The sequence below is a fragment of the Dermacentor silvarum genome, chromosome 4 (assembly GCF_013339745.2).
Source record: "Dermacentor silvarum isolate Dsil-2018 chromosome 4, BIME_Dsil_1.4, whole genome shotgun sequence".
Classification (NCBI taxonomy): Eukaryota; Metazoa; Arthropoda; class Arachnida; order Ixodida; family Ixodidae; genus Dermacentor; species Dermacentor silvarum.
In genome coordinates, this window is record NC_051157.2 from 98,660,209 (window position 1) to 98,676,306 (window position 16,098).

Here is a 16,098-nt window from a genome sequence, read left to right on the forward strand (position 1 = left end):
AATTTTAGAGTGATGGGGAATACTTAAAAATGATGTATACTTAGTTATGAGGCTGTGGAATATGTTTTTCTCCTTTTTATTTTTTATTTCTTTCTACAAAATGTGGAAGCATGTTCCCTGATGTGAAAAGTGCTTTGAAAACGAGAGGGAAAAGTGAACTTTGTATGCATGTTCGCAAAATACACCTTGAGGAGTACTATTCTATTAAATTTATTGTCGTTTTCGGAAGCTGTACTATCCTTGCAATTCGACACTGCAACAGCCGTGGTACCATTTTATTCTTTATCTTCATTCCCACATGGGCCTTCATTTGGTCAATAATGCTTGAAACTGGGCTAGTTGGTGACGTTCCATCATTTTTGTGCCAACATAAATGAACATCCATTCTGCTCTGCAACTTCCAATTCATGCTCTTATGCTGTGTGTCTTGAAATGAGTAAGATGTGGTGCCTTTTTTCTGTTTGTTACCTCAATTTCAGAACGGATCTCTGAATGCGAGTGTCTACTTGTGTCAGATGCTTGCGGGCCTTGGGAGCAGCTACTTAGCTGATTATTTGCGAAAGAAGGAATTTCTTGGTGTGACAAATGTGAGAAAAGTCTTTGAGAGTATTGGTAAGTTGTAATGAGATTTTAAATGCATGGATTTCTATGGAAATTTCAAGGGGAATTACGATTAGTTTGGTATATTCATTAGTTTGTCATAACAAAATGGTAACATTTTGTTAAGAATTAAAAGCTCGAAAGAATACAGAGAAAAGCAGTTCGATTTATTTTTTCTAAATTTTCGCAGTATGATTCTCCCACGGAACTTATGCTAACAATTATGATGTACATTTACTAGCTTTACGAAGAAAAAAATTGCGCCTTGACTTTCTTTCGGCACTTATTAGCAATTAATTAATTATTGAGCCATCAATATATATTAAAGCTTTAACAACTAGACACACCCGGCACCACCAACCCCACACTTTAAACCCATATTTTGCACCTACTGAGGTGTTCAAATATTCCTTTTTTCCATGCACTATTAACGACTGAAACTTGATGCCATCCGCAATTGTACCTACTACCGATTGACATGTGCTATTTGTTTTTCTTATGTTTATTCAAATGCACACCCTGCTTGGACTTGTGCAAGGTCTGCAGTATTGTATAAATAAAAAATACAAAAAATTACCTCTTCCATTGTATAACAAAGCTTGGCTGTATACAAATTAGTCTCTGCATATGCCATTTGCTTCCTTGCCCTCTGGGGTAGCTTTTTGGGTATCATTTGCAAGTGATACATGTTTGAAGGGATCACTTGGTTCATATTTAGTCTTTAGCGATACATCATGACAGTGGCACGCACCCACACATAAAGGGGCGGCTTGGCACAAAACTATTTTGTGCATGAGTTCAGTGAAATCATTCCGCTTATCCGCTTGTTAAACAATTCCCATTGTTGGGGGGTTGGTGTTGGGCTGCTAAGCACGAGGTCGCGGGATCGAATCCCGGCTATGGCGGCCACACTTCGGGCGAAATAAGAAAGCACATGTGTACTTAGATTTAGGTGCACGTTAAAAAACCCCAGGTGGTCCCAATTTTCCGGAGTCCCCTACTACGGCATATAATCAGATCATGGTTTTGCCACATAAAACCTCATAAATGTTTTTTAAATTCCCATTGTTACTGTGAGCTGTCTCCTTTGTTCCCAGACTTGGAGATTTTGGCTGGTCAAGTGTGCAGCAGTGCATGACCTGACATGTTTATTGTTTCTGAATAGTTAGGGCTCCTCCTGTCTGTGGTGGTGGCATTTGTAAGAAAACCATTTCTGGAAGCGCAAAGAGATAAGTGGCAGGTGTTCTGCACTTTTGGAGGCGAAGTCTTTTGAGCATTCTATAGCCTTGTCACTGGCTATAGCTTAGCTTAGAGATCTTAGACTGTCAAATTCCTCAATACAGCTATGCGTAAGACTCGGAGCATGTGACAGCACTTAAAATACTGACAGGGCAAGTTCTGTGTCGGTATTTTGGGCCTTGCAAGGCCATGATAGTTTTATTTGCATTCTTCTCTTGTGTTCAGGATTGCTTGGACAGGCCATTGGCTTGGTTGGTGCCACATTTGCGGGCTGCGACTGGAAGTTGGCTTTTGCAATGCTCTTAGTTTCCTCCACATCTGGTGGTGCACTATATGGCAGTGAAAGTGTGCTACCTATAGATGTTGCTGCAGAATTTGCTGGTAAGTTGTCTCCTGGTTGTTGTTGTTTTAAATGCGAAGCATTTCTTGGCGAACATTTGCTACTTTGACTTTATCAATCTATCTAGCCGCCTACGACTTTGTGCTGTCATGGTCGTTTCGTTAACTTGTTATGTACCAAAATTGGCATATTATGACAGGAGTGTATGACGAACATAAGTGATAGGTCATGACAAAAATGTCATGACATGTGTGTCATGTGGGTCATGACAATGACCCAGCGAAAAAGTTTAACACTCAAAAACCACTGGAATTGGTTTGGACGTGGGCACTAAGTGAAGGGAACACTAAAGGACTGATGTTAGAAATCATAGTCATTAGCATGACTCAGCAAAAATGGCAATGACTCGGTGAAAAAATATTAGCACTCAAAAGCCAGTGAAATGGGTTCGGACGTGGGTACTAAGTGAAGGAAACACTACAGGATGCTGGTAGAAGTCATATAGTCATGAGCATGAATCAGCAAAATGTAAATGACTCAGCAAAAAAAGATTAACACTCAAAAGCCACTGGAATGGGTTCGGACGTTGGTACAAGTGAAGGAAACACTAAAGGATGATGGTAGAAGTCATAGTCATGAGCATGACTAAGGCTTTTGCCCTAATGTCTCTTAGGTGTAGCTAAAGGTACTCCTGAGGACTCATGACATGAATGTCGTGACATGCGTGTGATGTAGGTCATGAAAGAGCTGCCTATGTCTTGGTGCTGTCATGGTCGTTTCATTAACTTGGTAGGCTCCCCGCACACTGCTTCGCATAACATCGATTCCCACAGGGCGTGGGATCTGCTTGCCTTTTTTTTGTCTAATTTTTTTTTTCCATGACTAGTGTGTAGGATGAATATGTACTCAGCAAGTAGAACAATATGAAGTTATAACCATTAGACTTTAAAATCTGGTACGCACTCTCGGATTTACTTAAGAAGTAGTGGCTAGTATGTGGAATGGATGGATAGATGTGCAGATGTCATTTCACATTGACCCCCACCTCACTGCATTCGCCTTTTCTGACATGTGCTGGAAGACACTTTTGTTGATAAATAGGTTTTATCATCTGATAGGATGAAAGCAGGAGTGAGCTTCATGTTTAGGGATTTAATGAGGTAAAATTAGAGTATAGTGAAGCCTCAAAAATACTATAACATGTGAGTATTCACAGGGCAGAACACATTGCGTTTATTTTAAAGATTTTTGCGCAGTGTCTCATATGATATGTAGAACTGTAATTATGCTTTTCTATTGTCATTATTCAGGGGCTGTCATGGGCCTGGCCAACTGTATCTCTAACAGTGCTGGCATATTCACACCTCTTGTTGTTGGCTACCTCACAGAAAACAGTGTAAGTGGATATTTATTTTCAGTACTATAATAAGTGAAAAGCAATCATTTGTACTGTATAATTTACATAATGTATAATATTGCCAGTGACTAATCGTCGTGCAATTTATCTTTGTGCTTAGTTTCTGTTGTGGCTAACAACCACATAAACTGTGCTGTATCTTTTTTTGTGAACAGTACCGAGAGGCACTACATCGAAAACGTCACCTTAGCCCAACATGAACTGAACTGGTAGATTTGGGTCAGTCTTCTTTTTTTCTAGCACAGGATTTCCTTTCCCCTGCTTGAGTGGGCTCACATTTTCATCTCGTCATTTTGAATCAGCTGATAGTGTGGCAGATAGCTTTCTGTTGTTCTGCTGCCGAGGCAGGGATTTCACTGGAAGGTTTGAAGCATGTCATTTCACTTGCACTGGCTGTGCATGACACTTTTCACTGCGATCCTGAATGTAGTGTTGTATTTACCTGGCAGCTTTGAATTTGTGAAACCCAAGCATTAGCGGACCACTTGTTCAGGCATTCAGGTAGCTTCTCCAAAATGACTAGTGGAATTAAGCTGCCGTTGGTGGAAATACATTTCAAAGCACTTTAAGGTGGTTTGTGCTCAGCACTGGCAGTGTTAATTAACCCTTTGTGCGTCAGCGGGACACATACGTCCCACTTTTCCTTGTGCAGAAAAAAATTTCTCTACAAACACCCGTTGCAGGCAGCTCAACAGTAAAGTGCTGCCATCTAATGTAAGTCATTGTAAGTTCAAGAAAAATTGTTTTACTTCGACTTCAACAGGTGGCAGTAGTGTCTCGATCAGTTGAAATTTGTATTGTTTTTTAGGAAACCTTCTGAATTTACCTCTCGTTCAGTGCAAAAAAGCTGCCGTTCAAGATGCCATGTAAGTTTCTATTTGTGTGGTTTTTTAGAGTGATCATTTTAGATTATAATCATCATGTGTTTGCATAAATTGGTGCCGTAACTCGAGCTGTAAACGTATCGAAGCACAGTCATAGGCAGAATTGCCAATTTTTTTGCTAAGCCTATTTATTGTGAATGGTGCAAAGAAATATTTTTTCTTGATTTCGTACGCTTTAATGCATTGCAGGGACCTCGCTTACGCCCGAAGAGGCCTTGGAATTGTTCTTTAGCCTTCCCGGTGACTCTGAGTCCAGTGGCAATGAGGCCGAAAGTAGTGACTCTGATTTCGTGCCTGAGATTGCGCCGGCTGAAAGCAGCCAGGAGAGCGACAACATCGATACACAGCCAACCAGGAAACGGAAAAGGTTGCAGAGAAAAAAAGAAAATCTAAGCAACCAGCTGACGCCTCAGAGCTGAGGGATGAAGGTAGCGACAAGTCCGAAGCAGAGGAAGTTGAGCCTAGTTTGTGGAGTACTTCGGAGCCTTTGAACATTGTTAGAAGCCCCAAGATATGGGATCCGCAATTTTCTTCAAAAGTACCAACAAATGCAGCTGAAGCATTTGCTCTCTATTTCACCGATGACCTTCTCGATGTCATAATAGAGCACAAAAATCGCGAGGGTGCCAGAAAGTATGGACGCAAGTGGTCAGTTTTGAGCATGCAGGAACTAAAGGCATACTTTGGTATGCTTTTATTGATGAGTGTCTCTCCAAGGCACCATCTCTACCACTACTGGAGCCGTGATGGCTTGTTTCATAGCCCTGAAATATCGCGAGTAATGACATTCAGGCGATTTCAGAATATCATGAACAGCCTGCACATGAATGACAGGAGCAAGGAAAAAAAAACGAGGGGATGAGGGCTATGATAGGCTTGTCAAGGTACGTCTGCTCATCGACGCCCTCAACAAATCTTTTCAAGCTGAATATACTCCCTCTCCCCACCAAGCTATAGATGAAAGCATGATTCCCTTCAAAGGCAGGTCCACCATGAAGCAATATTTGCCACTCAAGCCCATAAAAAGGGGCTACAAGGTGTGGTGTAGGGCAGATTCTAAGACCGGGTACCTGTTAGAATTTCAAGTTTACGAAGGAAAAAACGCAAATCGGCCATCGGACCTGGGTCTGGGTGAACATGTCGTCCTCTCGCTTTCCAGCAACATACAGCCTGGAAGTCAACTTTATTTTGATAATTATTTCACGTCTACGAGACTGATGGAAGGCCTTGCCAGGAAGAGCATCCTTGCAGTGGGGACTGTGCGGGTAAACAGGAAAGATCTCCCCGAGGAAATCAAGAAAGACAATAAACTGAAGAAGGGCGACTACATATGGAGATCGAAAGGCCCAGTTACAGCTTATCAGTGGCGTGACACAAAAAACGTCCATGTGCTGTCAAATTTTCACTATCCGGAAGACACTGAGGTGGTGTCACGCAAACTGTCGAATGGATCATCCATCGGTGTCACATGCCCAAAGGCAATTGCTGATTACAACTGCTGGATGAATGCTGTGGACAAGTTTGATCAAAAGAGAAATTCCTACCGCACCGACAGACGCTCAAAGAAATCATGGTATAGGATTTTCTACTTTCTTTTTGATGCAGCAGTTGTAAATGCATCTATTCAACTCGCAGCAAGCAATGACATTTCCTACATGTATTTCCGCCTCGTTCTCGGCCGTCTCTTGATAAATGGGCAGAAATTCAGGGACAACACCAGTACTCGACCCTATCGACAACAAAAAAAAGGACAAAAAAATGGCCAGAAAATGGTTGGTGTATGCGATGAGGTGAGATTTGCGGGAACAGACCACAACCCTATGGAGGTTCCCAAAAGGCGCCGGTGTAGGTGGTGTTCTACTGCTGGAAATGAGGTGCGCACAAAGTTCCTCTGCACAACTTGTGAAGTGCCCCTCTGCGCCACATGTTTTGGGCCATTTCATGCAAAAAACACGGCGAAGTAATTGCAAGATGGTGCCTTGAAGAGTCAGTGGGACAGTGTTTTCCCACTTTTGAAAAGTCGCTCATGGGTCAGCGGGACGTATGTGTCCCACTTTTTTTGAATAAACTATTGGCTTGATTTTGATAAAATTTGCTTTATAGTATTTCTTTGAGGTTAATATGCATATACCACAGCAGTTTTTTATATTATCATGCGAAAAATATACATGAACCTACAAAGGGTTAAGTCAGGTTTATTAAGGACGAGCATACTCACAGAGGTTGTATTTATGCACCTTTCATTTCATATGACATAAGGTAGCATACTGGCACTTTCTTAGCTTCACGTCACTTTTAATTGTGTGTGTGTGGATATGTTTGAAATCCTTCCTGATTGAAAGCTAAATGTCATGTGAACATTGCATGCAGGAAAGCACTGAACAGTGGAACAAGGTCTTCTTCACGTCTGCTGGTGTGGTCGTCTTTGGGGCGGTGGCATTCCTCCTTTTTGGCACGGCCGAGGTGGAGCCTTGGGCACACCAGCCATGCGGCTCCATCAACGACTCGTGCTCGCTTCTGGTCCCCGCTGATGAGGCAGCAGGAGACAGCAACTCAGTCTCACAGACTGCAGAGACTACATAACTGATCTGTGTGCAGGTGTTGTCTGTGACATTCGAGAATCAGCCACAGCTGGTTTTAAGGTTGTCAGTTAGCATCACCGACACTTATAGTGACACAAAAATGGGATCTTTCTCAACCTCTGAGGAATGACTAACATGTGAATTACTACTGATTAAGGTAGATTGAACAGCACTGAGTGCTAAGGAAGACAGCGTAAGATAGAATAGGAAAACCAGCTGATATGGCTCTTAATTTGGTGTGTGTAGTACTCTAGGTTCAGCTTCTACCCGTTGTGTAGGCTATATATTCAGCACTGAAAGTTGAAAGATAGGATCACAACTCTGTGAGCGAGCTGATGAAACACTAGGAACTCCTTTTGGAGTGACGAATAAGTGCCTTGAAATATTTCTTGTGGCTGATACTTGCCATGTGCAGAGTGATCACGGAAACAAAAAAAAAAAACAAAACAAAAAAACATTTGGTGGTATCCAACGCATATGTGTGAATCGTTAATAAGCGAAGCTTTCTTTGATGATTACTGAAATGTTTTCACTTCATTTCCCCTGCTTCTTCCCTTCTATGTAGCTCAATGCTCCTTGCTCAATGCGCACTCTAGTCATATTTTGTTCACTTCACTTCATTCTCCACACTTGGCTGCTTCTGTTGCCAAATTCATCACTTCTTGCCTCCTTTTGTGCTTGTATATTTGTGCACCTACCCAGCGGCACTTGCCCAGCTGTACATTCCCATTGGCCCAAGTTGTACACTCAGCCAGCACCTGCAAAGTGAGAGGAAAAAGCAAAGAAAATTTTAAAATTTACTCTGTGAGAAACTGACTTGTGTCTGACAGATGTATTGCATGTGTCTGTGTGGCTCACATTTAAGGCTGCAAAAATATGACAGTTAAAATAGAGATGCGTGTCGCGCTTTGTATGCTGTATTAGGTTCTCTGACACAACATAATGGTCCTTGTGTTTAATGTACTGCTGGATAACGGCTAGGTCAACGTTGACGAGTTTTTTTTTATTTTTGAGAACTTCTCTGCAGTTCTTGAAGGCTGCTGTAGCGTACACATATACAGGGTGTCCCAGCTATCACGCAGCACGATTAAAAAAAAAAAGAGGGACGGCGTTACGCGAAGAAAACCTAGTGCGTATTGTTTCAAGTAGAGGGGAGTATCCGCCAGTAATTTTTTTGTTACTGATCTTTAATTATGTAATTGTAATTAATTATCTAACTCGAGAAGGGCTGTTCTAATTATCAAAGTGTCAATGAGAAGATTGTAGATCAACATGAAAAATTCCCAATACAGCTTTCTGCTGCTCAATACCTACTACATAAATTAAAAGAAACGAAGTAAAAGTAAAAGAAGCCCGCGAATACACGCAGAATTGCCGCGCGACTGGCCGCTCAAGGCACTTTGCGTGTAAAGAGTAAAAGAGCCGCAAAGAGTAAAGACACGTCTAAAAATGCTCGGATTGATGTCACATTTCTCTGGGAGGTTCCCGTAAACAAAGTAAATTAGTGGCTTTCAAAAAAAAAATTTGGTAAATTTTGGTCAGGTTGGGAATCGAACCTGGGCTTCCGCGGTGCGAGACAAGCACGCTTCCCTGAAGCCACAGCTAGTCCACGGTTGCATGCGTCACGGGGTCACAAAGACGTGCTTGTGCCACTGCTCGTGCGTTCATCGTCGTAGCTGGCTTTGATGCCACTGATCATGTGAGCGTTCCCATACTGCCCCTCGCGCTCATGTCACTGCTTGCGCGTTTGTCGTCGTCTTCTTCCACAGCTGGCAGGCCTTCACGTTTTGCACACGTGTAACAACTTACTTACTTTTTTTTTTTTAATGTGTTTGTTCCGCACAAAAATACAAGTAGGTTCCAATACTTTTCATAATGCTTTTACTTGGTAGTGAACATACCGTAGTATACTTGAGTGAGAATGTGGGTGAGACTATAAAGAGATATTTTATTTGTTCTGACATGCCTGAGCCACTAATTGTACATAATCTCAAGCTCGCCTTCTCAGCCACAGAAGTGTTGTGCGGAGTGGTGTGTTTACCTGCTTCCATGTAGTTGTTTGGTTGGGTGCATCTATTCATGGTGCAAGTTGCTTAAATACATGATGTAAATTACACACTTATGGCAGGCAGAGATTGACATCAGTGTAAGCAAATTATGAAAGCATTGCTTATTACAAGTATTGTAGAATAACTTGCATATTTAAGTGATACATAGATGGAAAAAGTTTGATAGAATTCTAGTGTTCAGCCATGTCATTTTTAATTTTTTTTAAAATCATTTTTACCTGTGTGCCTTGCTTTGATCATTTATACCTGTATATATTTGCTGTGATCATTTATACTTTGACTGTAAAGTCATGAATATATGCCTATTTTATGATAAATAAATGCTTGTGTACATACTCGGAAAGAGTTGGTTGTCTCTCTCTTTTGCGTGCTGTAGACAGCAGGACACTACTAATCAATTTCTTGGAGGTAAAGCTACTGAGCTGCTAGATAAGGCAGAAAACTAAACTATGGAATATTGCACTGATACTTTTGTTAGGACACTCTTGAGAAGTTATTTGTACTACGGTAGTTGTCTTATTCTGGCAATGTCTGGTAAGTGGGACATACATTTCCACGGACACTGTGGAACTTCAAATCTTCAAAGCTAACGTCGTTCTGGAAGTCCTTTTTTAAACTGCAAGTATATGAGAAGCTGAAAGAACAAGATAATTGCATGTGCTAGCCACAAGCTGCAATAACACGCACCTTCATGCATATCCCATGAAAGCCAACGGTTTATGTGCAGCAAGATGTAATTTTGCCCTTCTCTAGTTTTCTGCATTGTTTATACAAAAACTGATAAGTATTACAAAAATTACATCATTAGGCATTCTTTGATTATTCCTTCTCTGAAATAAATATATCTGAAAAATAAAGCATTACATACACGTACGTATGTGCAGGGAGATATCTCTAGCCTTTTCTCCTCAATTAAGTTGCAAGTATATGGAAAGCTTTGTCATTGTAACATGGGGTGCTTTATATTTGGTCTAGATGCTAATTAGCAATGTTTTAAGTGGAATGCTTATACATACATCTTAATATGTTGAACAATATTATGTTCACTATAGACCTCTGTTAATTCAAGATTAACTGTACTGCAGTGCTTTTTAACATGTTTAGTGTAACGTGGGTCACAGGTAGGTCAGGGTGGTGGTTTCCTCGGTGCAGCTGTGCAGCAGCTTTCTTTTGGTGCGTAAGCTTGACAAATTTGCCAGGAGGCATGACTCACTGGTGAGTCGCAATGCGCCTGAGAGTTTATGCGTGTTACCCACCGACAATACGTCACATCTCTGGTTACCCACCGGGACTTCAAGAAGTGCTGCCCCAGTGAAAGTGTTAATCACTTTTTTTTTTAATTCAAACATTAAATAATTTTAACCAGTTTGGATTGTCCTGATAGACAACTGGTGGGTTATAATTGCCTATATAGGTGCTCATGTGGCAGTCTGTCCAGTTAGTCTGAATAATCTTGTTGCCATTATTTCCTTTTTGATTGTTCATTCAATTCAAAGGCATCTACTATCTTCCAAGCATAGCTACTCAAACAATGCAAGTTAACTGTTACCATGGCCTATCCTTCCTGGCTATGAAGATGAATGACAAGAAAGCTTGATAATCTTAAATTACATGGTTAGTATATAGTAATTAAATCAATGAAGAAACTGCCAAACACTTGTGCAGTATAAATAGTGCACAAACTTTGGCAATGTCACAGAAATATTTGCACATAATATGTACAGGGTTTCAAAATTAATTTAAGGTTGCCTGTGGCAGATAGCCCAATTCTAGTTAGTGAGCTGGTCTACTCAAAGAGGTGGACATTACTTGCACAAAAAATTGAAATGCATAATCGACTAATCAACAAAAATTCACTAATGAAGTTTTAACTAATTACCTGATGGCCGATATTGCAATTTACAAATTGCAGCCATGGATTTCGCAAGGTGGATCCACTTGGAATTAATTCTCAGGATGACACCAGTTTCGAGATATTAATTCCTGAACTTCGCGCAGAAATGCATTGACGTTACAGTTAATTTTGTGCTTCAATGCATAAAGCGACGTTTTGTTAAGAAACTAACTGGAACACCAATGCATTTCTCCGCAAAGTTCGGGAAATAATATCTCGAAACAGGTGTCATCCCGAGAATTCGTTCCAAGTGGATTCGCCTTGCGAACTCCACAGCTACAATTTGTAAATTGCAATATGGGCCATCAGGTAATTAGTTAAAAACTTAATTAATGAATTTTTGTTAATTATTCGATTATGCATTTCAATTTTTTGTGGAAGTAATGTCCGCCTCTTCTAGTAGACCAGCTCATGAACCAGAATTGGGCTATCTGCCACAGGTAACCTTTAAAAATTTTTGAAAGTGTTCGCTGAAACACCCTGTATATGAAACAGTAGTTCCTTTCAGCTTTATAAAGTTTCTGTTGGAGCTCTCCTTGTTTATGTCAAAATGATTGTGTATAAGCTCATAAAAGGCGCTGTACTTGGGAGAAAATACGTCGAACAATAGGCAGAATATTCAGACTAATTATAAAGTTTTTTGCCTTGTATTATTCTGTTATTACTAACTACCATTCTTTAACGCTTATAATTGTTATCCTATTTCATTACCACTTGCTATTCCAAAGCATATGCAATGTATATGTTGTAATTAATGCTACGATTTCGTTCACCTTTGACAATTGTCTCCCTTTTTTTGTACTCCTCGTTCATTTTTTTAATACGATTTATTTGCTTTGTTATTTCTGCCAACCTTACTGTTTGTCTTTGCTAATTGTCAATATATTGTATGTAAACTAAATATTGTATTAATTGTTATCGTAATATTGTAAGACAACTATGTACATGCCCTTCTGTTATGATCCCTGATGGGATCCACAGTATTAATAAATAAATAAAATAAATAAATAAATAAATAATGGGCCAATGATCGAAGCCTAATATACTTTGATGTGTTTGATCAAACAGCACTGGAGTCTATTTAACTAGACTATAGTGGTCACCTGTGGCATATGGCTCTACCAGAGGAAAGTCATAGTTGTCGGGACTCGTGGTAGCATTTGGGCCGGTGATCTTTCAGCCAAAGGGATGAGTACGTCCGGGAGTAAGAGCGAGAGAAAAAGGGGTTCATTTGTACATATTTACAGTGGCTCCAAATATGGAAGGCACTTTGAAAGTCTCAGCTCACTACATGTCTGAGCACATATCAGAACATGTCAGGACACACCACTGTACCCAAGGTGTCTGCTTATAAAGCAGTCGTATCCCTAGTTGACCCGACTAGGGAATCAGATGACCTTGGCTGCGGAGATTCAGAGGGGTCGTATGGTTCACAAAACTCCGCCTCTAATGTTGCACCCTCGCACTCGCATTTCCCGCAACTGCGTGGCCATCTGGGAAACCAAGATCGTCGCCATTCCCACGGTAGTAATTCCACGCACTTGGCCCCTCGCATCAATCAATGGCATCTCGTCCACTGACGGTCAGCTTGTCATGGTCGGTGTCGGGCACTGTCGCCAGGTAAGCGGCCGCTGATGAAGGGGCTGGCATCGGGGGAAACACTCAAAGGATGCGCACTGCCGATTTTGGGCGCCTGTTTGCCCGTCACCGTCGGTGTCAAGCACTGTTGCCGTCTGGCCGATGCTGATGAAAGGGGCTGCCTCGATGGAAACAACCAAAGAATGCACCCTGCCAATTCGGGACGCAACAAGGTGCATACCATACAACAATGAAAGCTGAATCAAATATATACTAACTGCATATGTGGTAAAAAGAAAGAAAAAAATTCTTTTAGTATAATTGCATGTACAAGAGGAACATATATTTAAGATAAAAAAGAGGGAAATGTCTCAGTAGTGTGTGTATATATGTTGATCATTATCTTATAATTTCTATCCATACATTTCAGGAAAATGCACGCCAAAGCATAACTGCGCTAGATTTCGTGCAAATTATATTCTGGAGAGCTGAACATTCAGCAGCTATGTTCCAGTTGTCAAGCAGAAGAAACAACCAAACTTCGTGTTCACGTTCGGAGCAGCATATCCGCTCGCTTTACCACCTCTTTACGAACGTGCAAAACTTGTCAAACTGTGATTATGCATGGTTACCCGATCAGTGTGTAAGAGGCATGGCACAGAAGCATTTCAGTTCGCTAAACGTTCATCCGCCTAACAGCAACGTGCGCACTATATATTACTTGCAAAATGTCAAATAAAATATGTCGTATTTAATTGGGTCTGCTCGTTAAATACGACGGTAGTAAGGAAAATGCAGTAATCGCTGTCCTTTGACGAAGCATTGTTGGTCCTCAGCATTAGATGCAATCTGTTCCTAATGACGAATAGCTGTATATGCGCCTCTACACACTTTCATCACTATTTGAAATTGGCGCCTTCAGGGCTTTAGCGCTGTCAGCGCCACCAACCATTGCGAGAAACACAACACACGATCACGTGAACAGGAGCGCTTGAACGTCTGCTCGGTCGGCGCATGTGTTTGTATGGGATTCTGACGCTTTGAATTCCTGCTCTAGAGCTAGACGTATTCCAGTAACTCAGACAGCCGTCCAAGGCCTCGTAAATGCGCGATTGTTTCCGCAAGCACAGCTAGTTGAACTGTGGCAAGATATAACAGCATCGTTCCTGCATTCTCGGTCATCGCTGCAGCGAATCATGGAATCCCCCGACGACTTTCCAAATGTGTCGATCATAATACAACGAAGACGTGAGCACCTTTAATTAAATTATCTGGCTGTATGACGTATATGCATGCTCGCGCACTGCTCAGCTCTCTCAGTCTTTGTGTTGCGTATTCGCCAGCTGATGATGCTGTTGCGTAACTTCATTCGATCATTGTTACAGGGTTTCAAGTCCGCCATCTCATGCTCTTCATGATCTCTTTGGGCATTTTCTTGGTTTACTCCATGAGGGTGAATCTCAGTGTGACTGTCATTGCCATGGTCAACACCACAGCCACGCAGGGGAATCAGAGCAAAGTGTTGACTTCTGAATGTCCAGTTTCTACTGACAACGGCTCTTCGCCCTCCAATCAAAGTGACATTCCTGTAAATAACTCTAATTTCATTTTTCTTTCTTCTTTCTACTAGCATGGCATTCTCGCGCTCTTGTCATACGTTTTATGTGTTTATGTGCGCGCGTGTGATGTGCGGTTAAAAAATGAAGTAAAAAAAAAAAAACGTAATAAAAAAAGTGGCTTTCGCAAACTTCTGCAGGCGGTAGCCTTCTCTTCCTGGCGTAGTAGCGTGCGGGGAACACTGGCGACTAGCTGATGGAATTTCGTGCGACGCGTGTGAATTAAGGTAATCGTGGCGAATGAATTAAAATTACCGGGCCTCCTGATTCCCCTCGGCCGTTTCTGCATGTTTTAATATTGTTCGTCTGTTTTGTGCGTGAATGTGCTTTAGTAATTTCATCAAAACCAAGAAATATTACATTTATGTTATTTTTCTAAAGCCGCCGCGAGAGTAATCTCAAGTGTGAATGCAAATCAAGCTGAACGATCGACATATGACCTAAAGATTACTGCTGTGCATTTCCCAGAATTCTCGTGTGAAAAAGCGGATCAGTTGTGACAGGTTAAAAAAAAAAAATGAAAAGAAAAAAAAATGAAAATGTGCAACAAGAAGACAAAAAAATTATCTATACCATCCTTTTGTGCTAAACAACATTTCTGTGGAATCTGGTATGGAGTCCCAGTTTCATCTCTGAAACTCCAAATTGACAAATGTTGTGAATTAAATCTTGTTAAGCACATTTGCCCAGCATGGTGTGGGATGCAAACAAACAAAACGCTGCATATGCTCATAATCTTGCATTCTTATCATTTGTTTTATCTTTGAAGATGTTGTTATAGTTATTTGGCAGCATATATAAGTAGGTGCTAGCTGATATGAACCGTAAAGTCATGATTGAACCAAATGTGAACACTTGTGATGGCCTGTGGGAGTGAATTTGAGCTGGCCTGAGGGTATGATAGTAAATAATAAATAATAAATAAAAAAAAATAATGCATGCCCTTTCGTAGGAGTTTGCCAATTAAGGGAGTTTTCTTAGCAGAAGGTGGTTTTAGCAAATTAATACTGATTTTACCATGTACAGAAAAGCAAGATAAGTGATATCGTATAGCCAGAATACATGTTCACTTTTATCAGTTTAGTAGTAACGGCATGAATTATCTTCAGCTTGCTATGTAATCACTTTTTCCCTACAATCTCTTTAATCTTTTTATTATTCTTATTATTTTCGTTGTTGTGGGATGAGAGATCTTTTGACATCTACAATTAAGCAATATTGCAGTGCTGCTGTATGGTATAGTGAATTGGTTTTATAGTTTCTTCGAGTAGCAAACTTGAATGCAGGGAATATGCACCAGCAGACAGTTTCTGTTTAGGATTGTTGTTGTCGATATAAAATTCTGTCATGCCAAAAATGAACCAAAGGCCCTAAATTTAGTTCATATATAGTGCAATTTACTGCAGTTCCTACAGTGAAAGTTTACTTTGCCAGCTGACCACAATGGGGCCCCTCGGGGCAAGGCACCATTGCAAATTTTGGTTATGTGCCGAAGTTGCAGGGCATCATCTAGGGAACATACTACCACAATAATTTTTCAAAGTGCTTCATTATTAGAGGAGATAGCAGGAATTGAAATGTTGAATTGCCATTCTGCCAGGAGGCAAGCTTCACTACCAACGTAGACACTCTCTCCTTCTGTGTCGACTAGCGTCTGCAAGCAACATTTCTTCCCTGCCTCTTCTCATACCCGAGCTGGAAGACTGCGTCACGCTTGCATTATGAGCCCTGCCTCTTTTTTTTTTCTCTCTCTTCTTTTTGCAATGTGGTACACTTCCAGTGGTGGTATTACGTGTTATGCATTGGGAAACTTACTGAGGTCTAGTGGCATAATTGCTGACGTTGCGGGTTAGTGTGGCTTATGTGGAGGAACTTGTGT

At 41.0% G+C, this 16,098-nt stretch overlaps 2 protein-coding genes across 4 annotated transcripts in view; both read left to right on the forward strand.

Moving 5' to 3' along the window:
- LOC119450431 (sialin-like) overlaps window positions 1-9,597 on the forward strand; it is a 31,904-nt gene extending 22,307 nt beyond the window's left edge. Inside the window, exons 6-9 of one of the 2 annotated variants that reach the window (XM_049665866.1) lie at window positions 480-612; window positions 2,065-2,220; window positions 3,490-3,575; window positions 6,851-9,597. In XM_049665866.1, the coding sequence (XP_049521823.1) occupies window positions 480-612; window positions 2,065-2,220; window positions 3,490-3,575; window positions 6,851-7,063 (588 nt within the window). In that variant the 3' untranslated portion in view covers window positions 7,064-9,597. The remainder of the gene's footprint in view (window positions 1-479; window positions 613-2,064; window positions 2,221-3,489; window positions 3,576-6,850) is intronic. The other variant, XM_037713876.2, reaches the window with a different exon arrangement.
- Window positions 9,598-13,567: 3,970 nt separating this feature from the next.
- LOC119450432 (sialin-like) overlaps window positions 13,568-16,098 on the forward strand; it is a 233,203-nt gene continuing 230,672 nt past the window's right edge. For both annotated transcript variants that reach the window (XR_007466436.1, XM_037713877.2), the window contains exons 1-2: window positions 13,568-13,851; window positions 13,989-14,191. Coding sequence is in view for 1 of the 2 variants with exons in the window: in XM_037713877.2 (XP_037569805.1) it covers window positions 13,800-13,851; window positions 13,989-14,191 (255 nt within the window). In the remaining variant the exon portion in view is untranslated. The remainder of the gene's footprint in view (window positions 13,852-13,988; window positions 14,192-16,098) is intronic.